The following is a 23950-nucleotide window of genomic DNA, read 5'->3' as shown; positions in this document are numbered from 1 at the left end:
TTTCACCTGATCTGCCTGTAAGTTTCTAATGGCAGAAAATTGACCTTGATGTAACTGCAGGATGTTTTTATTTGTAACTGATGTTTTAAGACTTGCAGTATGCTGTGGTTTCGCAGTGTTTGGGCTTAACCTGCAAGTTGTAGAAAGGAAAAATTCCCCAGCATGCTTAATTACCTACACAGTAAAATGTGAAAAGTCCAGTACAAAATGATTTATCTCTGACTGATATTACAGAGGCATGAAAAATATTTCTGTACAATGCACAGAGAGAGCCAACAAATCCATCTCCATGTATATTACCTTGGTTTAAAAAAGAAATAAAACTCCCCAAACCATCTTTTAGTGGTCAGCATCAAATACAATTCATTCTAAAATTAATCATGTTTACCACAGCGTTTGCAGGGTGTAGGCACTGTCTAATTCATTACTTGAAGCAATGATGTGGAAGGTAATTAACAAGAATAGAAGCATATGTAGTGTATCGCAAAATAGGATCCAGCATGATAATTAACAATATCATTAACTAAAGTTCACGTTTATCTGGAAGTAGTGTTCTTCTGTGAATATGGAATATACTTAACTAAATTGCCAATTACAGTGAAGTATATTAATTTGTATGTTTCAGATTATCCTTTTTTCCTCAAGGCTTTAGCACTTAATCTTTTTCCATGTAGTTCATTAGAATTCCGGTTAAGTTCATTTACTTCTACTCTCAGTGGTATTGTCTATAGATCTTAAATTTAATTAGATTTCGCATACTGGTATTTCTCTTCCTTTATCCATTGACATTGATAATGCTTCCTAAGGAAGTAGAATTGGGAAAACAGTGAAATGTGTTTCCAAAAACTAAAAAAAAAAAAAAATAATCTGTGAAATTTGGTTCTATTAAATTACATATGAGCCTGAAGTTGGAAGTGTTGAGATTAAGGTGAATGTGCTGGTATTTAATTCTAGGCTTTCAAAACCTTTCTCTCTAGTTGGTCGCAGAACTGAGTGCTTTTGTCAGGTAGGATACATTGTCCTATGGACACGGTAGGATGAGTGTTACCATAATCTCTCTTCCCTCACAATGCCTCTGTTTTTGAGAGTCACCATTTTTAGATGTAGTTGTTTACTAATTGCTTGCATTTTTTGATAATGTTAGTACTTATGAGCTTACAATATTTGGAAATAGTTGTTTTTTTTTCTAAGCTGATCATGTAGTATTCACTGACATTATGTTGCAGTTTGTAAATCAGCCTTGGAGAGTTGCTTTTTTATTGGTGTGAAATCGATACAGAATGCTTAGAAGAATAATAGAAAGTGTCTGTATTCACACTGCTGCTTTTGTCTTTGTATTCTCTGGAGGTCCGGTCCTGATTAAGAGTTTATTCTGTAGCAAAACACCATGAGATCTACTCCAAAGAATATAAACTCTAAGTAGGTCACACAGATGGTCACCAGCAGGGCTGGGAATAGAGCTTCTGTCTCTTAGCCCAAAATCCAGAGCCTCTGATCACTAGCTGTAGACACAGCTCCTGCATGTTCAGCATATGCAAACGACTTGCTGATTTCTGGAAGAGCAGCAGCAAGAGACATATGTTATCTGTAGTGGTTAATCTGCCAAATGCCAGAAGGAATGCTGAAATGATAGTAGTTGTTTTTCTAATGGAAGGACTCTTCTGCTGTACACTTTGTTTAAACAAAATGTGTATGTGCATATGTCGACAGCTAGGTTGGTTTCCTAATATTAATGTGAATATTACAAATTTTGGTGGTGCTTTCATTTTACTGCTTGAAAAGTATCAGTGTTAAATGCATTGGTGATCTAGAAGAGAAAAGATTTAAGTCAGATCTGAGATTTATTCTTTAATAAATAATGCACATTAAAGAACAGTAGAATGAATAATAGTAATTTGATTTAAACATCTTTCTGTTTTATTATTGCCAGAGTTTGAGTTATGAATAAAAATTGTAACTATTCCCACAACAACTTGTATTCCCATTGATACGAGTTCTTAAGCAGAACTTTTGTTTTTCATTTTCTATGGCTGTTTTCCTGCAATGTTTGGCACAAACTTCCAACATTTTAAAATGCATAAATGTAGGAGTTTGATAACGCACTTCACTCTCCCATTTTTAGCTACTGGGGAAAAACCTCAAAACATTCACTTTTCATAAAACCCCTTAAAAATGGCTCTGTAGTGAAACAAAGCATTTCCTGTAGATCCATTCTTGTGTTAATTACTCTAGTTTTAAAAAAGTTCTTTTAAGAAATACTTTTGTGGTGTTTTTTTTCTCCTTTCTTCATTTTGTTAGCATTCAGTAGTAGTTTTAGTGTTATGTTACCCTTAAAGCATCACTTTTCAAATACTGCATTCACTTCTTCCCAGTTTTATTCCTGAAGTAGCTTGATGTGGACAAGGAAGGCATATGTGCACCTGCAGGTATTTGTTCTCATGCATTTGTGGTGACACATGAGGATTAAAGCCTTTAACTTCTTCTGTTTATTGAGGAACATGCACTGTGCTGGATACTTCCTTAAGTATTTGTTTCTTGTAACCTTCTCCTAGTCTTCACCCCTTTAATAGTTTTTTAAGAATAAAAAATATAATTACGAAATATTTGTCATATGGGGGGAAATCCAAATCTAGCTATGTGAACTAGTTTTAACAGTTAACTTACAAGTTTACATTTTAAAATACTGATTTTTTTCTAACTCCTTTAAGTGGAATAGAGAGAAGAAAGATATATAATAGAAGTCAGCACAAAGCTACTGCTTTTTTTTAGCAAAATTTAGTGTATCAATAAAACAAAATGTTAGAATTCATAAATATTCCATTGTTCAAACAGAAGGCAAACTTTTAAATCTGCCAGGGAGGACATGCTGACAAGCATTTGTGTCAGGCTGGCAGACTGCTGTGACTGCAAACTGGAAAAGACACCGAGAGCTCAGAATGTTGTTTTGGCTACAGCAATAGTAGTGTTAGTTGTTGCTCTGGCTGCATTCCAGTAAGTGATATTACTCAGCTCCTGCAAGGAAGCTGAAGATACCCTTGAAGTGGGAAAGTGGTTGCATTGCACTGTATTTATGCTTGGAGTTGCTGGTGTGCTGTGACCATTAAGACTGTACCTATTCTGCCATCTAACCTTTCTTGCTGACATTTGCTTTGAACGACCAGCTTGATATGATACAGTGATGTGTGCTGATTTCATAAGATCCACCACCGTGTTTCTCCTTCCTGTGTCAGCACTGAATTGCAGACACACAAAGGCTTTGTAGCTTACAGTGCTGTCAGTCTGTAGGTGACCCTACAGCACCTCTCTGTTCTTTGGCTCTTCTGTGAAATTTGGATTTACCCATGAAAAAGATACATACAATTTTAACTTCATCCCTCTTCCAACAAAGATTTAGGTGTCAAATAATGGAGAGGGAAGACTGCTAGTAGAAAGATGCACGCAGTTGTGAACAGATGTGCTTTGTGAAGAAGCATGGCACCAAAACTGTGCACTGACTGCCATCAGAAGTCTCTCTTTGTTGAAAGGATGTTGTTCACTGATTTTATTTTTAAGGCTTTGCTCTAAATCTATATTCAGATGACATCTATGTCCTCACTAATTTGGCATGCCAGTGTAAGTGGGCATGAAACAATCCTAACAGATGGCTGGGACTGTAGTCTTGCCAGGTAATCAAGAGTAGTGTTTCCTAAGGGAGACAAAAGTGGTGTTAAATTTTTATTACCATTTTGGCTGCACATACGAGGCAGTCAGGAATGAAGCACATCTGTGGTTTTTGCTGAAGGAGACCCAAATGTCTTTTCTAATGACATTATTGCATTAATGACCTGAAATTTGATTTCACTTACCTGACACAGAAGAAATAATTAAATATGAAGAATATGATGAAAGAGGAGTTTCAAAATTACATGAAGCTATACTTAATCTTTTACCTGAATGAACCTTATTCATTAAGCTCTTATCAGGGAACTTCTCTCTGAGAAGTGTGCTGGAATTTGGGGCTAATCTGTATGTAGAACATTTTTCTGGGAGATGCTGATGAAATAAATGCAAGAGGTTCACACTGTATGGTGATGTATCATGTTCAGATACAGTTTGAGGCAACATGTTTTATTCTAGTTTCTAAAAAATAGAAGGCAGTAAAATGTTCAGCAGTTCTTGTTTTTGTTTTTTTCCACAGATTCTAATGTTAAGAAAGAGTGTGTCTGTTTTTTGCTGGCAGTCCATCCCATTACCTCATTCATCAAGCAGAAAAACAGCTAGCACTTAAAACTGCCATCCTTCCTGCCATCTCCTTCCCATCTGTGTTGAATTGTCTTTAAAGGCTGTCTTAGTTGGGTGGAAATCATAAAATCATAGGATGGCTTGTGTTGAAAAGGGACCTCAAGGATCAGCAAATTCCAATCCCCCTGCCACAGGTGGGGTTGCCAACCAGTAGATCAAGTACTAAATTAGGGGTCCCATCCAACCTGCCCTTGAACGCCTCCAGCTGTGGGGCATCCACAGCCTCACTGGGCAGCTTGTGCCTGCACATCTCCTCCCCCTCTTCCCCCTGAAACACAACTTGCGTAAACTCTCTCTGTGTTGCTCCCTGAACAGGAAATACAGTGTTGCTGTGTTACTTTTGGGTTTGTACCGTACTCACCAAATTAAATGTCTCTTGTAGCTTGGAAGAACTGTTATAGGAATATGAGATCCATTGCTTTTTATTCAAGTCATGCCATTATCAATAGCAGAGATAGTTTCTTAGGAAAGAAATGAATCTGCCCCTAAGGCACAATTAAATCCTGCTGGCCTATATGGCTAGGAGCTGTTAATTGAAATAAAAATAATCTCCAATGATAACCTCTCTTGTTTCATCTACAAAATTACAAGAATTAATAATCTTCCAATTTTTTCTCATCCTTTAATTCCTTTCCCTCCTCCCTTCTTGTTACTGACACTCTTATAATGAGGACTCTGTGTCCCTGGCTTGATTCTAAATCTCACTGTATATACCTCTGCTGTGGCTCATGCTGTGTTTGTCAGTGTATTACAATACTGAATATCTGGGTACGGATTTTTAAAATAATCATTAAATGAATGAAAGTCATGTTTTTGTTCTAGCTTGTAGAAATCAAGAAATTTTCTAGTTATGTGGCTTTGATAGAAAATAGTAAGCAAGTGATGGTGTATATTTTCCATAATGCTTACAACAAGTAGACTGTTTTAAGCAATAAGAATTGAATCAAGTTATGGGAGTAAGAACTTTAGTTGTCTAGCAGTTACTAGAATGTTTTTTAATTGAATATTTTCCTGGAAATGCCTTTTATTCTGAAGTGGAAAATTTCAGTCTGCATTTAGCTCTGCTTTTATCTCAGGGCTTTTTTTTCATAGATACATGAAGTTTGTGAAGTATTTGCTCAGAATTATTCATGCTGTCGCCTTGTAGTCTTTTATTGTATAATGTACAAATAAGGTGCTACTTCAATCACTTCACAGCATGTCAATACATTTGAAAAAAATAATCTTTTTTACCTTTTGTTCCTTGATAGTCAGTGCCTTCAGTGCCTTCTCTGAAGTTTATTTAAAATTTGTGCATCTTCTCCCCTTAGCATTTCAATAAGGATCTCTATCTCAATATATGTAAAACTACAGTGTAATTAGTTTGTCATGTTCCTTACATTTAATCAAGAACACATGTATGCACAGTTCTTGCTCTTTGTAGGCATGAAAATCCTTTCATAAGAATCTGTTTGCTATCTGTGCTTTTGTATGTGTTCTTAGAAGTCGTGCTTCAAAATGATGCATACAGAACAATTGTTATTTTGCGTCTGATTTTCTGAAATGATAATTTTAAAATTATTTTTATTCACTAAAATCATGTCACTACTTAAAAATAGAGTATTTCTAGTCCCTTTGTGTAGAAATTGAATCATTTGTCAGTAGCTGTTTGGGACTACTTAAGCAGTGTTCAGTATTCAGCTGAAGCAATTTATATTCCTCAAAGAATTGGTCTTTTATATATAAGAAATACTGTTAACTTGGAAAAGTATCACACAAGTTTAAGAGTAACCCTGAGACACTGTTCCACATTGCAATTGGTTATAGATGTTAAAGGGTATTTGTTTCACTGTTTGGAGGAAGATCTATTTGCAAGCAGTGTTTGATTTATATTTGCTCTTAACACCCTTTTTTTCTTTCTTTCAGAATGCAGGGACATTCTGCTCCCTGTCATTACTAAAGAACTGAAGGAATTACTGGAACAGAAAGATGATCAGCAGGTCCAAGAGAAGAAGTACTGTGTTGAATTACTCAATAGCATCCTGGAGGTTCTGAGCTGTCAAGACCCTGTAAGTATTGATGATGATTTAGGTGGTTCACAACTGCAGTAAGGCTGAGCTGATCAAGTGGTAAATTATTGATGCAGATGAATCTAATTTAAATTTTTAATGCAAGCTAGTGTCAAATTGAACTATTTTCCTATTTTTCACCAACTTAATTTAGAGCAGTTGATGTATTAAATGTGAAATGCTGAAATCTACGCTGTCTCTTTTCTTTCCAAATTTTATATTCCTTAGGTAGCCAGCAGCTGTAAATCACCACAGTATGATTAGAAGCAGAGGTAGCATTGATTTTGTCCTAGCAGAGCTTCTGTCTAGTTTGGGCTGGTAAAGTTCCACGGTGTAACTACTGAAATGAATTGGACTGTTATTGTAGGTACTTGGAATAATTTTCAAATTTCATGTTGTTTCCTTTTATAAAAAATCTTGTTCTGAAGAGAAATGTTTTTCAGTGCACAAATACTGCAACTTTTTGCTTTCTGCTTTCAGCTGTGTGTGAAAATTACTCTTTACTATACTTCGTTTTGAGACTGTAATTTTTCACTTGGGCTCCTGTAATTTGGAGCACTGTAAAAATAGTGGTTTGAGTGATTGCTTTCCTTATTTGAGAGAATATCTAGTTGCCTTTTCAGTCCTTCATCCTTTCATGAGTAGAAAGTTATTCAATAAAGTTTCACGATCAGTTGAGCTTTTCTGAGAAGAGCTCACAATTGCATTAGCCAAATTGTAGTTCCTCCCATGAACAGGTGCTTATTTTGTTCTGGGCTTTATATTTCTTCAAACTTTGAAGGCTCTGGATAAAGGCAAGTTTTCATTTTATTCCAGCTTTCACTATGTGTCATTGCATACTTTTTCTAATAATGAAATCATTGCAGTGTGGTGTGTGACTTCATTTTTTTTGTGAGTTCATAACTGAAAAGACCTGTCTGTTTGCACAGGCAAAATCTCCCTGGTGATCCTTTAATGTATATTATGAGCTATAGATTAATACTTGCTGCATGTGCATACACTATTTTCAACCTTGAGGTTATTGCCCATTGTAAAAGCTGCTCCTGGAAGTTTGGGTCTGTAGCTCACGTTTCCATGAGTGAACAAGAATCGCTGCATGCAGAACAATTAGAAGAAATCAAAGTCTTGCTGCTTGGTATGCATACATGTGGTCCAGTGCAGTCTGTAGGAGTTGTGTAGCTTGTGTATTGTTTAATTTCCAAGAGTAGGAATTGAGATATCCTGAATGATGTAGAAATGTGATGGACTGTTTTAATGCATGTGCTAACATGTCTCTGAAAATTCAAAGACTTAGTGGAAAATAACCTTTAATTACTTGAGCATATGTTTTTTCCTTTTCCCAGGAAAGGTATGTTATGCACTACTTGTGAACTCAGAATAGAATTCACCTTCAATGATGGAGTTATGGTTAATTTTGAAACCATTATATAATAGTCTGAACTGTTACTGACAATTAAGGTACAGCATGTACCAAAACATGGAAAAAAGCAATCGTGGCTTATAAGATCCTTTGTCTTTGGATCAAAGCAAAAAAAAAAAACCAACAAAAGCAAATGAATAAACAAGTGAATTCCCTGTGACAAAGGGAAGTGTGAAAGTGTGCAAAGTGCTGCTAGACAGCTGATGGTTTGGGGCTGTTTATTCTTTTGTGTATGTTCAGGGTACTCTAAATACATTTAGAAATACATGTTATTTCTTACTTCCAGATTTCAACTCTGCTGAACTGAATTAAAAATATCTCTAAGCAGTTCTTGTCTTGATGTTGCTCTGCCAGTTTTCTAGTTTTCATATGCAGTTAATAACCCATACAAAAAGTATAACTGGTTCTATATCCTGCTCTGGTTTACGTAGACTGAAGTGTTTATGTAACTACTTCATGAGATTCTCAAAAAAATAATCTAGTAACATAAAAGTACCTTTTTTTTTTTTTTTTTTAAATGACAAAAAAATTCTGTTTGTACTAAAGTGTGTGGTTAAGATGGAACTATATAATAGGCTGTTAGACATGGGCTCGTGATTCTGTACAGCGTTAATGTTTCAACAAATGTACTGTGTGTATTGTTCAAGGAAAAAAAACACTGTGCCTTCTAAAAAGTAAAGTAAATTACAATTGAGGCTAGGAGCAAACAGTGACAAAAGACATGGATACATCATGAATATAGCAGGAAAATATCTCACATGATTTCTAGTAATTTCTACATACCTTATATGTTTTTCTTGAGACGTGGAAAATTAAACTGAACTTATTTTTATACAGGATAAACATGTTAAGCAATTAAGCAAGACTGAAATTTGATGAAACTGTTGGTACAGTTCTTGGAACCATGGCATATACTAGTAATTTAATGAAAGCTACTGAATTGGGTTGGGAAATTACTTCAGAGGTCTCCAGGAAATGAGTCTGAGAGTATCCTCAAGAATTCCATGAAAGAAAGCATTTTAGAAAAATGCTTAACAACTCTATGTAGAAATGAAGAAATAATAACAGTTTTAAAAGCAGATCCAGTAGAAACTGTAGAGTTGCTTAAAGGGTTGCTCATCAGTACATCCAAGCATCTCTGTATTGTCTTGACATCTTCAAGCAATTATAATACTTAATTCATTCTAAAGGTATTTAAATTTAAAGCTGTACTCTTTTCATGAAAGGATGACTGTGATTCAAGTGAGACGTTTTACAACTCTGCACTTTTTTAATAATGGAAGTATCATAAGATAATATGACTAAAGAAAACATATTGCAAAAGAGGCCAAATCATAGAATATTTATTGCAGCACAGTAAGTAACAGTTCCAGCTGACTTGCCAGTTTTGATCTCTACATTTGATAGCTGCAGGAACAGAGTTCTAACCAAGAAACTGTTTAAGTGCTGTAGTTAGCACAGGGTAATCTTGTCTGAGTGAAAAGAAAGTATTCTTTGCAAATGACATGCTCTGAGCTGTAGTGTTTTTAGAATACTATCTGAAGGTTAACACCGTTTTTAGTTTGTGAGGTTTTTTGCCCTGGCTGAATAGGAAGGCAAAGCTACCTGTCACTTGATTCAAGTTGGTGAATGGTTGGAAAAACATGGTACTGACCTGTAGTGGGTCTCTAATGTAGTAGCAGCCCAATTGACCTGTACTGTGGCAATGGAGACCTCTTTTTGTGTCCTCGCAAAGTGAAGTGAACTTTTTCCATTACTAATTACATACTTTGTGAGTGCAAGCTGAGATTGTTCTTGAAGTCTAAACAATACTGAGGGCTACAGGCAGATGTGAAGAGTATCACAGTTCATTTCAATCACCTGTTCCCAGGGTTTTGCTATTAAGCTATAAACAACTCACTGGGAAAACACACAAGTTCCTTGATGAGAGATGGAAAGTGATGATTTCAAACAAAGCAGAGTTTGTAATGGCTTGGGCTAAAACTGAATTGCACCACTTGAAATAAATATTCCACTGACATTACTGGAACAAGAAGTTAGTATTATTCTTTCCACGGTGTAGTTAGATAACTGTCAACATGGAAATAATTGATCTCATGTTTTACAAGAGATATGAATTTAACTGGAAAACTACTTTTTTGTTGTTTTCAGGCATCAACTTATCACCATATTCAAGAAATAATGGTACAGTTATTACGCACAGTGAACAAAACTGTTATTACAATGAGACGAGATGATTCCTTAATTGTGAGTAATATTTCAATGTTTCTTTTAATACTTTGAAGATTATGTAATAATTCTCCCGTAAAAATGCAAATACAATGTTTGCAGAGACCTTACTTGTGGACTTTTTCAGATTTAAAATGAAAGATCTAAAAGCCTTGCTCTCTTTTTGATTCCACTGTTCAACTTTACTGTCTTCCAAATTTTAGTTGAGCACTGACAGGTGAGCATTAAAAAACAAAAATGAAATCAAAGCCAAAAACCTCTATGTCTAAAGTTAATTGCTTTCCTATGCAAACAGCTCAATTGGATGCTCCATTTCTTCCTGCTGGTACCTAATGCACGCAGGAAAAATGTCTGGAGATGTGCTCAAACAGAGCAGTTGCATGAGTTTTTTGCGGGTATTCTGTGGCTTAGAAGTTATATTCAAGGACAGATTCTACAGCTTACTTAGATTTAGGTATGTGCAACATAACTCATTCTCTTGACTTAGACTACTTCTGAGAATGCAAGCCATTGTGTTCTGGAACTTGTCCTTCAGATTGGGCACTGAAGAGAAGATATGTATTCTATCTTATTCTTAGAGAATTGCATTATTCTGCAAAATCATCAACAGCGTTTACTTGATTGTTTCAGCCTTAAGAGGTGTGTTGCATGTCTTTGTAAGATTTCTGTATTTTCTTGATCTGGAAAACCAAAATAGCAGTTTTTGAGCCATTTGAAGTGTAATGTTCTCCTAGTAATCAGCCTCCTAGTAGCTGAGTTCTTCAGGGATATTTGCCAATGGTCGCTTAAAATACTCAAGTGTTACATCTGCAAGTTTCAGAAATCTTATTATCTGTGCATCAGAATTCTGTTGTGTTTGCAGCTCTCTAATGTTTATGTGTAGTCATAACAGGAGCAGGCTTTGAATGAGAAGACAATGAACCTGTCAATTTTCTAGTGTTTGAAAATGTTTTCTGTTTTATGGATGACATAAGCAATCCACTGAGAAGTATTCATGCATACCATGAATAGCAAATGCAGAAGCAAAATAAAACTTTTAATCCTACAAAACATATCATAATACTTAATAAACACTAAGAAAGAAGATGCTTACAGTCAACTAACATATTTTAGGGTTTTTTTTTGTCATCTTCTGTAATTTGTTTAGGCATGCGGATGTCTGAATGGTAATAATGCTCACCATCACCTGTGTGTGTTGTTGCATTGCCTCCTACAGTGTGTGTGTATCATATTATAGAGGTTTCTCAGAGCAAAAATGAAGGGTGTTTTAGAGCTGAGGCAAGACCTCATAATGGGATAATTGGATAATCTTTTGTATATATTATTCTTTTTTTTTGTGAAGTACAAATTAATATCTGCAGTCAGAAATGAAGCACAAGTGAAAACAAGCTCATTTCATGTTCTGCATACTGTCTTCAGTTCAGTTACTTACTTTGCAGGTTAGCTTTAACGGGCAAAACTTGATAGGGCAGAACTTCTTTAAAGCCTAAATGATCAATTTTTCAGAATTAGTCAGAAATTAGGAAGTGTGGCTTTCTGCAGAATGCTTAGGTGAGCTCAAGTAGCTAAAAGCATGATGTGCTCTGTCAGTGTAGGTGGACACAGAATAGCTGCAGCTGGACAAGGTTTACAGTTTACAAGGCCTGTAATTCTTTGCAGGTGTAAATGTTTGCAGCTGTTAAGTCTACTGAAATTTATTTGCCTTCTGTCAGATGAGGAGGTTTTTTTGTAGCCTTCTAGATTGTTAACAGAGGGAGCTATGGATTTTTGGCTTAGAACTTCTAGCTTTAATCTTTGCTTGGTACAACACCATTTGAACCACGGGGAAGGCTCTTCGTTGTGCACAGCAGGTAACAACATGCTGTGAACTTTGTTCATGTAATTACTGGAAAAGGTCAGACTAAGAAGGACATGATCTCCTCAGGAGAAGTTGGCGGTAATGGGTAAGTAATTTAGCTCCCTGCAGCTACTGCAGGGAAGGCACTTAGATGGCACTGAAGGCTTTGCTTTGGTGTTTTGGCAGCTGAAGGCTATAATGGTGTCTTGCTTTGTTTCCACTAGTTAAAATACGAAAAAGAAACAAGTCTCCTTAGTGATTATCACTGAAGTGCTTTTAATCTTGTAATAAGGAAAGACGAGTTTATTTTGTGAGATTTACTCTTTATTCTGTACTGGAATCTTGATGTGAATCTTGGCTTTTACTTACAGGACACAGTGGTGCAATGAAGTACCACGGATGTAATTAAAGAAGCAAAATATAGAGAAGCATGTAGAATAGGGAAGTGCTTAATTCTGTATCAGCTTGTTTATGGAAACAAAAACATTGTTTTTGTGTTGTTTGCAGATGCATGGTAGATGTTTTAAAGGTCACTGTTGGTAGTCCGAAGTTTATCTTCATCTCGTTGTTAGTTTAAACAAAGGTCAAGAGGGTTAAATAGTTAGCAAGAAGAGTCTGACAACATTAGTAAGATACTGTACAAATCAAGACTTTGCTGTAAAAAAACCAATCAGGCAGAGATTTGTATTTATTACTTTTCCACCGTGGACATAAATAAAAGTAAAGTTTCTGGATGTAAACAACCAACATTTCAAAGGAAATTCCCAGGATTAAAACAAACAAACAACAAAACAAACAAAAAAACCACAGTGCTTTAATAACCCAAACTGCTCTTTCAGGAGATCATGACCAGAAAAACCATTTTATGGAACTGACATTGTTTAGAAAAAAAAAAAAGAACATACATTAAAATAAACTGGCTAAAGCCTCTTTTTTGTTCAGTTTTCGGATTCAGACATTTTCTCTACCTAGAAAAACTGCAAAGTGATTTTGTGAAAGAACCATTTATTCATTTCCCACTTATATTTTCTTTCCAAAGAACAACCGTTCTCTTCTTTTGAAATCAAAATATTGTTTGTTATTTATCAACTCCTGAAACTTAAGAAAAAGATTTTATTTCAACAGATGGCACCCCATTTAAAGAACATAAAGATTTACAAAACATACATTTGGTGATATATTTCATTAGAAAGATATTCTGAATCTAAAATAGCATAATTACTAAGTATTGTGACTTTTTCAGAAGAGCTACATGAAACAACAAAAAGCCCTGCATGACCTGACAGTACATGACAAAAAGCAGTCATTACTCCTCTCACACATTTGGAATTTTTAAGGGAAGTTAGGTTGACTCCAAAACTGCAATTTGAACTAAAGTAGGTCTAGAATTTATGTGCTGTACAGTATTTTATAAATAACACATTGTAGCTGTCAATTAAATGTCTTCAGAGAAAGTATTTGAGTATTTTGTATGTGAGTGTTATCAGTTAGCTCTGGTTGGTGTTTTTTTTTTTTTAATTTATTTATTCTGATTTTTAACATGTAATTCCTACTCTGGTGATGGTTTCAGGCATTACACAATGAATTAAGTCAACAAAATTCTTTTAGCCGTTATTCTTTTAGCCGTTATTATTTACTTATCTACCCTTTCCATTGCTTCTCCAATGCTGTCATCCTGCTGTGCTGATGTCTTCTCACTATTACTATTTAATTTAACCAGTAGTTTTTTTTTTTGCTCCAACGTTGTTTCTAAAATTTTCTGTGCTAAGTCTGTTGTGCGATATAGTGAGAAAACTCACTATCATAACCTCTTGCCTTTGGTATAGCTGGTTTTATTGTGAAACTATGATGCTTAATCTTTTGTACAAATTATTTCTGGCATACTTCATTTCAAGTTAAATTGTTGTGGGTTTTTTGTTCACAGTATCAGGGCTTCTGGAAGCCAGATGAGTTCTGTCCATGCACATTTCTAGAATGTGTTTGGCTAGGAAGTTTTTTAGGTGGCCGCTGCTGACTCACGTAGCACATGGTTTCTTACCTTATCTGCATTCTTATGTTGTACTTTGTTAAAGTTAAAATAAACTTTCTTGACAACTCTGGGCCAACTCAGCATTATGAAGGACAGTGCTTTAGGTGAACTCTTGATTTCATATTTTTTTTTCATGTAAGAATTTAGTGCCCTTCTTCTTTGAATGGACTTTCCTACAGTAAATAGCATATCTGTGTTCTCGTGCAGTTTTACTTACTCCAGGAATTGATTGGTGTGATGTGGCAAATCAAAATGTTGTGATCGGTTTAAATTCAATGATCTGTCTTTATTGAAGGGATACATGCAAAAACAAAATCAGACATTAAAATGAGCCTTGCTGTACTTACTTAAGAAAAAGGACAAGAAGATGACTTTCACATAATAGCAGGTCATTGAAAATCAGCTTAGTACAAGAATAAACTCACTGGTTTTGCTGGTATTGCTTTTATTGGTATTGCTTATTATTGTACCTTTGTCCTCCAAAGATATTCATCTTAAAATGACATTTTAATACACAAGCAACCTTTGCACACTAATACATCCTTCAGCATATCAATTACAGTAATGCAAAATAGGAAGGCTGTTGGAATGCCAGCATAAGCAGTGTGTGTAGATGGGTGTGATAAAACTGCATACTCTTATCTAATGAATTCTGGTGCCTACTACATCCACAAACCATTACTGACAAACTTTTCTGGCTCACTAAAGGCATATAACTTTGCTCATAACATTTCATACAGCTTTCCCTTCAAAAGGCCTTTAAAGTAATAATAATTCTATGTCAACTCCATACTGATTGTCCTTAACATATTTTTAAAACTGTTGTCCTTTAGTATCATGATACTCATGATTAAGCCATGTGACATAGCATCACTGTAAATGAAGACTGGTTTTTTTAATCTTTGGTCTTTTCTGACAAATGTCTGGTTAACCCTAAGCACTGGAGAAACACAAGTGCACAAAAAGAATAGACGTTTTTAACTAATATTACAAGAACTAATAATATATGGTATAAAAAGGAGGATCTAGAGGTAAGACTGTTGAAAACCCTGGCATCGTTTGAACTGTTTAACCAGAGTTTAAGAAAAATTCTGCAGAACAATTTTTTTTAATATTAACTAATCTGCATTGCATTTAATAGGCCTTCATAAAGTCATTCACCCTCCTAAAACAAAAAAAAACAAAGCCTTAGAATGTTTTGATTTAGCAATACAAATATTAAATGCATAGAGGTACAATTGGGAAGAATTAGGTGTTTTAGCAGTACAAAAGCAAAAGTGGCTACTCCTCTCTATTCATCAGGCCAAGGTGCACTGGGGTGGAGCAAGTTGTAATGAGTACAAGTCAGAACTTAGTAAAATCTAATCAGATGTTCTTTTCATTGTGGAGATGGACAAATGCTGGAAAACGCTGCCCTTGGATGTTATGAATTCTCCATCACTGGAGATGCTTAAAACTAAAATAGATCTAATTGGACCTCATTTAGGAAAGAAATTAGATCTAGAATTACTATATATATATATATATTTTTTTTTTTAAGATATACTTAACAAGAAGTCTATTAAATGACATACTTTGAAATAATTCCTTTTCAAATTGAACTGATATAAGAACAGAATAAAACTTGAACCTGAAATTCTTCATTATGGTTAAATTGTAGATGACAACAACCAATATATTTCACTGCAGATGTGAAATAATTGTAATTATCTCCTCTGAGGAGATTCCCCTGGACTTATACTTGATTATGCAGTCTGTTTAAAGGTCAGTGAAGTTCCTTTTCTTTAGTTTGTGTTGCTTAATATGAAATGAAGTCCGCAGGTTTGACTACCATTGTCTTGTCTTTTTTTTTTTTTTTTTTTGAAACTTGAACAAAAATGTCTTTACAAAGAATGTGAGCATCACAGGAAAAGAAAAAAGAAGAAAACTTAAATTTCTTCTTCAGAAACAGTCCCTTCATGTGTCTTTATTCAGTGATATAATTCTTCTGATTTGATACTCAATTAAATATTCTTTAGCGATTTCATAATAGTGTGTTTTCAATTCTGTGCTTCCAAACCTCTTTTTGCTCTACTGTCATTTGAAATATAAAAATTGTTTCAGTTTAAGATCTGTAAGGAAGTCAAATCCACCAGAAGCATTTTTTTTTCACCTTTTTTGTTTTCTTTCTCAACTCCTTTTTCTCGTGAAGTGGATGATCAAATGACGGCTTCTGAGGCGAACCTGAAGCTGGATTTTGCTCTGCATGATCCAGCCTTTTCAAAATCTGTTGAAATCTTCCTTCTTGTTGTCTGAAGTCATATTCTACACTAGAAAAATGAAGAGATGTGAGCTAATAAATGAAAAATTCCCTTTTTAAATGCTTACTTCATTAGAACAGATAGTTTCTTCATTAGAACTTGTTTACTTTGAGGATGACAGAAAAGTGGAACACGCTGCCCAGAGAAGTTGCGGCTTCCTTCTCTGGAGACACTCAAAACCCTTCTGGACACTTTCCTCTGCAACCTGGGGACCTGTGTTAGCAGGGGGTAGGACTAGATCTCCAGAAGTCCCTTCCAACCCCTATGATTCTGTGGCTCTGTTATAATGAGGCATTCAATATAAGAGCCTGGTTAAAATGCAGTGTATTTTGCTGCCTTGAATATAAGATCATCTATTAATATTTTCTGAAGAAATCCTCTTTCTTTACATGAGATAAGAACTCCAATATTGTTGATCTTTTAGTGCACTTCATTAAACATTCAGATTTCCATTCTGTTACCTAACTCAATCGTGTATCTGTCATGAATTCAAAACATTCACATATTAAATGTGAGAAGTTCATCCCCAGTAAGGACAAAAATATGTATGAAATAACCTAAATAAATAAGTCTTTGAAATAAATGAATTGAATTACTGAGGAAATAGGAAGTAGAACTCTACTCACAATGTCTGTATGGAAGCCCATAACTATTACTGGTGTAGAATGAGAGTCAAGATGATAAGAGCAAATATATGCACAGAAAGTAAGGCTCAAAAGAATCAATGTGGAAAAGAGCATTTTGATGCAGTCAGTATAATTAAACAAACAAACAAAAAAGGAGTCTGCACTCTGTGCTTTTTCTTTATTATCTCCACATTTTCTAGGAAGGGGAATGAGATTTGTATCAGCTCTATCTGCAGTATAGATTTTTGCTGCAGGAGTGGAAAGCAAGAAGAAACTGACCTTTTGTTTTATTTTTCATAATACAAGCATTTTTGGAGGAAAAAAATATTATCAGATGCATCTGTTCAATTTTATCAGCTTTGGGCTAAAACACAGTACTATTCACTAGTCACAGGTCAGGAACACCAGAGAAGGAAACGTTATTTTATAAATCAAAAACTAAAACAACCAAAAAAAGGGAAAGCCTCTGTTCCTTTTTCCTTACCTGCTTTAAGGTTTCAGATTTGTATTTTGGAGAAACTGTCTCTAGAGATCAATTCAGTCTCTATTTAATAACTTTCCTTGATTTTTGAGGTAACTGTTTGTTTTCAGTCCCACCTGTGTTTATTATAATAAAAACAGTAGTGTGATATGTACTAGATTGGAAGTCCCAAGGTACTGCACCTAACCCTGCTGATTAGGTAATAAAGGTAAACTTACAGTCTGGTCTAAATTTGCTTCTGCTGTAAGACTGAAAAGTTCTTCATTCCTTCAGTAACTCATGTAATCAACTCTTTAACAGGTACAGATTAGTATACTGACTGCCTCAGGCTGTGTATGATGAGGAAGATTCAGTGACACTAACACATCATTGTGCTGTATTTGAGTCACTACTGACTTAGGTTGCTGAAGAGCAGGAGAAGAGGGCACAGGGTGAAACATTTAGTTCTATATTCAAAGACAACAGTCATGCTGCAAATAGAAAAAATACATATATGGATTTTTTTAGGCTAAACAAAACCCATTACATGGATTTGTTTAAAATAAACCTGATAAACACAAATACTTCCTTCAAAATGCAATGAACATCAAATATTAGTTACTCAGAAACTTTTTTGTAGCTGCTTCTTACGAGACGTTTCTATGAGAATGGAAATGATTACATTTCCTTACTGTTTTATGTTTTGTCTCTTAAAACCAATAATTCTTCGAAGCGGGATCTGTGTTCTTGCTTCTGTTCTACTAAGTGGTGTTCTTCAAGCCTCCAGGCAATTTTAGCATTAAGAAGTATGTACTATCCCAAAAGACACGTCAGTGTTTAACTGTTTCTTCTGTTCTTCATATATTTGCACTCCTTACTCAAGATCTTTCCTGTATTGCAACTGTGTAAACTGAAAAGGCAGCATAAGAAGCATAGTTTATTCTCCTGCAGAGAGAAGGTATCCCGTGGTAAAGGGTTATTTCTATATGAAATCTACAGAATTTCTATGTAATGTGTGTTCCTGTAAAATCCAACAAAAAGTTGTTATCTTTTCATTCGAAGCGTAAAAAATAATATGGTAAATTTTGACTATATGCACATCTTAACTTTTCATTCTCTTCAGTCTACAAAGTATGTCCGCACTGTGAGGAGTCTGGAATGGTGAAAGGTGGGCTCCCAGTCTGATTATGCTGCAATTGTTCAGCATTCTTTGAAGATTCCATGCAACATAATGGAATCAAATAGCTAAACATTTGTATTCTGACTTATAATAGAGCTTGCATTGACTGGACAGTGTGTTTACCAATTGATTGAGGTCCTAGAAAATCCATTGCTGACAGGACCAGCTACTTGTGCAGTATTACAGAGAGTTTGTACTTCCTCACTTTTTGCTAATGGGCAGAAAACCAAAGACTTTCTGTGCTAATATGAATGCAACACTTGGAATTGGTATAGTTTGCAGAACGCACTACTACTAAGTTCATCAGAGTACAAATTCATGCTGTAGTTAAAGTAATTTAGACTCAAAGTGCTCTGTTTCAAAATAATAATAAATAAGCCTTTGCTGAAGTAAGAAGGGGGACGTGTTCATTGTTCTGCGTTACACAGACAAGAACTGGTGCATAATGGTATTTGGAGAATGTTCTGCTTATGTTTTCCAAGATCCAAATGTATGACAAATTTTATCTCAAAAAATCTAACACATACACAGAATTTCATAATCAGAAACAACTTCAAAGGTTTTAAAAGCATGATAATACTAGTAATGCTGTGAAACCTTGATGGAAGTTTCTGTTTGAATTTCCAGAAGTACAGTATCTTCTTCTGATAACACCAGTGCTAACTGTTCTTTATCTGGGAGAAAGGAAACAACAAAAGCTCCTCACATATTCCCTTTTCTTTTTTAAAAAACAGGGATGATGATATCAGACCTTTTACAGCTGTGAGCAGGACATAGCATTGTACATCTGTGAGAGATATACAGTCAGTGGAAAATTGTGCAAGGCATGGTACCTGTAAATTATACATGCGGTGTTCTGACACGTGCTGCAGTTGTTGAGGTCTTGACCGGTGTGGTAGAAGTTGCGCCTGTAACAAACAGTTGTTCATGTAACGTGTATTTGTAAGTACACTGACATACTTCTATGATAAAATATTTCCAGGCAGTAACAAATCTTCAAGCATTCTTTGAAAATAGCTTTTTGCCATTTTTTTTCTTGTAAGAAAATTTTGACATACGTGATTGTCACCACAGTCTGTCGTATCCTGCTAAGTTTTTGAACAGCCACACAAACCTGTTCTACCCACATGAAAATGTGCGCAAAGACCTGGGTTTTCATCAAGTGGGTAAGTCATTGTCATGTTCTGGACTCTTACATGCAATTGAACCTGCACAAATATCTCAAGGCAGCCCTTCTGTGTTGCAGACACAAACAAGCTTACCAGGTGTATTCCTTAGTTGTAGTCAGGAAATACTATTGATACACGTGACACAATGCTAACATTAGGGATCTGGTTTTATGCACAACCAGTTGTGCACAAATGATTTACTTTATGTGTCTGAGTGCTGCTGTTTTATGCAGTATATGAGATGTTGTGGGAAAAATTAATTCCATCCCATCCAGGCACAGCATACTAAACCAGCTACGTTGTGTCTAAAACTATATGTGCGATAACCTAGACTGCACACTGTTTTATTGAAAAAGCAAACAAAATTCTTGTTTGCTTGTTTCTTTGAAAGATACTCCGGCTGTTTTGGTTTTTTTCCTGAAAATAAAAATTCTTTGATAGAAATACTACATTATCATGAAAGACAACTTTAAAATGCATCTAGGATACATTTACTGTAAGCTGAAACTGTTGTTAATGGCTTGAAGAGCATTAATAGTATATTTGTAATATGTAACTTGACCACAGAAATATTTAATATAGTACTTTGTCATGTGAATATATCTGCTTCCTGAGTGTTCTGACATGAGTTGTGTGGGTAGTATGGATATTACTTATAATTCATGAATATGTTACATAAATACTCGTCGTGGCTTTGGCTAATAGATATGAGACTGTTCACTAAAACTGAATACAGATCATGCATTCTTACTGATACTGCAGAAAGCAGTCATTCTAAAATATGAGACTCCTAAGAGTCTTGCTAACAATCTTCATATGCTCCATGTTCATAGCTTTAATAACTTTTAAGCCCTGACCTTCACTTCCTGCAAAGATTTCTTGACACACTTAAGCTTAAATTAATAAAATTAATTTAAAAAATTAATGTGGTCTTTTGCCTTTTTCAATTCTAAAGGCTTTCCCCTTAAGTGGATATGTTGTAAGTGATATAACGAAACGTAACCAACAACATAGTCCCAACAACGAAAGCCTGCAGATGTTGTGCACTGGCCACTAATTTTTTTGCTTGCTCACTAAAGCAGAATTAATATTGAACAGAAGCATGGTTTTGCTGATATGAACTGTTTCAGCAATGGTCTGTTTTGGCACTAAATGCATATCCGACCTTGACAGAGAAAGCTGACTTGCCGTAGATTTGTTATATTACTTAGTACATTAGACTGTTGGGTTTTTGTTGTTCAGCTGCAGAGAGATGTTAGCTAGATGGAGACTGTCAGCTGTGTGCTGGCATTGTACCTGATAACATAAATCTAAACAACATGGAGTGCTCATAAACTTCCGCTCAGTTTACTAAAGGCAGTGATAATTAAAGCCAACCTATAAAGAGACTTGCTTTTCTGTAAAGGCTCAAACTTCTCAAAAACTGAATGAGATTATTTCTGCAAACTCATCTTTGAGTATTTAACAGAAAACATATAGTAGCAAAGGTTAAAAGAGCGATAACATCTGCTTCAGGTTTTTGATGAATTTGTGATATTAAAATGCACCGTACCCTTCACTGAGGGCTCTGGATTTTTCAAGGTCTTGAATTACATTCAAAAGGACTTTAATCTTCTCCTGGTTTGACAGCAAGGATTCCTCTACAGACTGCAGCTTGCCTTGTAGAGCACATAGTTCACCATGTGTCAAATGAATTTGATTTATTTCACTAATCTCTTTGTTGATGTGTGGTTTTATTTCATTCCTTGGCAGATAAGACTTCGTGTGAAATCCTTCTAAAGAGCCATTACATTGGGAAACATCAGACAGAGTAGAATTTTTCTCAGTTTCAGTACTAACTGAAGAAACAGATTTTGATGCATTACTGCTGGTCGATGACATTACTGTGTGATCATCATTTGTTACTGTCACACAGCTGGAGTCTGTTTTATTCTCTACTGTCTGTAGATAGCTTCTGAGGAAACAAGGAGATGAACTTTGATTCGATGGAGGTGATAATGGAGTAGTTTCTTTACTGCTTGTGTCTTTGCTGACTACAAGCAACTCAGGATCACTGTTAGCTGTTTCACAAGAATCAGAATGAGGATTACAATCATTGCCGTTAGTGGAATCACTTAGGCAAGGGTATATTTTTTCAGGAATAGATGACAGCATGCTGGTTTCATTGTTTTCATTACAATTTATGATAGTAGAAGAATTAGAAGAATGCAGTAAATTATTTAAATTCATGGTCGTGTCTGATGCATCCATGGAAGTATCACTGTTTTGTGGAAAATTCACATGAATGTATTCAGGCACCTGTGTAGAAGCAGTTGTCTTTTCTGTTACTGAGGAATCGTGGATTTGGATATGTCCATTTTTTTGTGCTTCTGGCAGTCTTTGACTTGACTGACCATCCGCTTTACTATTCCTGAATCCATCTTCCAAATGGCTACTTATTCTTAAGTAACAGAAGTCTGAAGACATAATGTCTTGTTCAGAAATATTGTCATTTACTGGCATGCAGTCTTTAGTCTCACTTGGCATTTCTGTTAGTGATTTGCTTACCAGCAGCTTTTTTCTTCTAAAAACAGGGAAGTGTTTCCTGAGGCTAGGAGATGTTTGTATGGCAATATTCTGAAGCCCCTTCTGAGCTTTTGGAAAAGATGGAGGTTGTAACAAAAATTTGTGTTGTTGAGATATTTCTGTATTTTCAATCATTAATGCAATGTCTTGGGCAGGATTATTATCCAGATCAGTGACATCCACTGTCTTTGTGTTGATACCATCATCCTTGAAACGAACTTGCTGAGATTTGCTTCTGCGGTGATGTGGCTGCCTCATAAAATCAAATGAATCCAGACTGTTTCTCTTCAGTAGCACTGGGCGCACTTTCATGTTTTGCTGGGCCATTGAATCACAATTTAAAGTCTGCAAGTAATGGGTCGCAAAGAAGCACATTACATTTGTCATTTGAACCCTGTCATATGATTGTATACCTTAGATTCAAATGAACACCTTGCTAATGAACAAGATAAGCATTTCATTCTTCTTGTTCTTTTTCAAATTTAGTTGCTCATTAGATTGAACACTAAGGTAAAGATATTATATATAAAATGTAAAGAAAGATTTATTGTAGCTGGAAAATGCAGAAAGTCTTCTGAAGCAAACACGATTCTTCATTTTACAGAATTGCAATAGACAGCTATGCTTACAGTTAACTCATTTAAAGGTCACATTGTGTCTTATGGCTTTCCCGATGGCTCTTAGTTGTCAGTCACCTCTCCATTATAGCAATCCAGCTTTTTTTTCATATGACAGATTAGTCATACGTCTTAAATGCATCCTGACTAAACAGACGTTGCAAATTCTGGGGGCACTTTCATTTCCAGTGCATAGTTTTACTGATGAAATTATATTAATTAATAACAAACTGAATTGCTTTCTTAAGAAAATTTTCCTCTTCAGCCGTGTTTTTACTGTTGAAAGTTAAACTAACACTTCAAAATAATGTAGCCACTTGTGACCAGATAAAAACATAGCATCAAGCAGGGTTCAGTAAGAAGCATTACTATGTGTAGTCGTTACTTCAGTTCTTGCAAACAGGCCAACTGTATCCGAGGTACTGTGTCATCTGGGAAAGTCTTGTAAATACTTTGGCATCAGAAGAGTGGTCCAATCTGAATAACCAGCAAATGCAGAATGACATATTTCCTGGAAGTAAAAAGACAACAATTGTAGATGAACAAATCACCAGATACGATCTTGTTCTACTGTCTCTAACAACTCAATCTCCTGTAGTTTTGTAACTTTGACAGCGAGATCTCTAGTAGAAACTGAAAGTTATTTTTTTTTTTAATTTGGAGCACCTCATATGAAATGTCATAAAACAACCAAAAATGGATACAAAACACTGATGTTTCCTTCAATTCAGCTAGTCACACTATAATACACCAATGATACATGCTTCAGTGGCTGAAGGGATGCAGAGTATTGTTGTTTCCTTCTAAGAACGTGACCCACTTGTTGATGTGTGGTGCATTACGGTATGAGAAATGCACGTATAGCAGCATTGCTAATGAATATGTGATGTATTAGTGCTGAAGTAAGAGAATATAAAGGCACCAACTGTAAAAGCTATCTTGCACTTCTCAATCCGTGTGCAGACACTTTCACATGTAGCTGGCAATCACATAGGCCATGAGGAATCTTACTTGAATATTTTTTGCGATAGATTTTTGATAGAATTTTGCTGGCAACCTATTGTTACAAATGTAGACTCATGATGGCCCCCTGAATTAGAACATACAGGTATATCACATATTGTCTTGATCAAAATAGTGTACTGTATTTTTTTTAGTCAGCACTTTTTCATTCCAGCTGTAGCTGATT

General features: G+C 35.3%; 2 protein-coding genes across 2 annotated transcripts in view; one reads left to right on the top strand and one right to left on the bottom strand.

Moving 5' to 3' along the window:
• DOCK2 (dedicator of cytokinesis 2) overlaps window positions 1-23950 on the top strand; it is a 155205-nt gene that overhangs the window by 46483 nt on the left and 84772 nt on the right. Inside the window, exons 26-27 of the mRNA XM_042880726.1 lie at window positions 6187-6329; window positions 9901-9996. Of these exons, the coding sequence (XP_042736660.1) occupies window positions 6187-6329; window positions 9901-9996 (239 nt within the window). The remainder of the gene's footprint in view (window positions 1-6186; window positions 6330-9900; window positions 9997-23950) is intronic.
• On the bottom strand, window positions 15511-22486 carry INSYN2B (inhibitory synaptic factor family member 2B). The gene is made up of 3 exons (XM_042880727.1): window positions 21132-22486; window positions 19244-19318; window positions 15511-16153 (listed from the first exon to the last, which is right to left on the bottom strand). Exons 1-3 carry the CDS (start codon window positions 22469-22471, stop codon window positions 15967-15969), a joined length of 1602 nt encoding a protein of 533 aa, XP_042736661.1. The 5' UTR covers window positions 22472-22486; the 3' UTR covers window positions 15511-15966.

Source organism: Lagopus leucura, unplaced genomic scaffold (assembly GCF_019238085.1).
Source record: "Lagopus leucura isolate 7727_CA_CO unplaced genomic scaffold, USGS_WTPT01 Super-Scaffold_100027, whole genome shotgun sequence".
NCBI lineage: Eukaryota > Metazoa > Chordata > Aves > Galliformes > Phasianidae > Lagopus > Lagopus leucura.
This window is presented reverse-complemented; position numbering and strand designations above follow the sequence as displayed.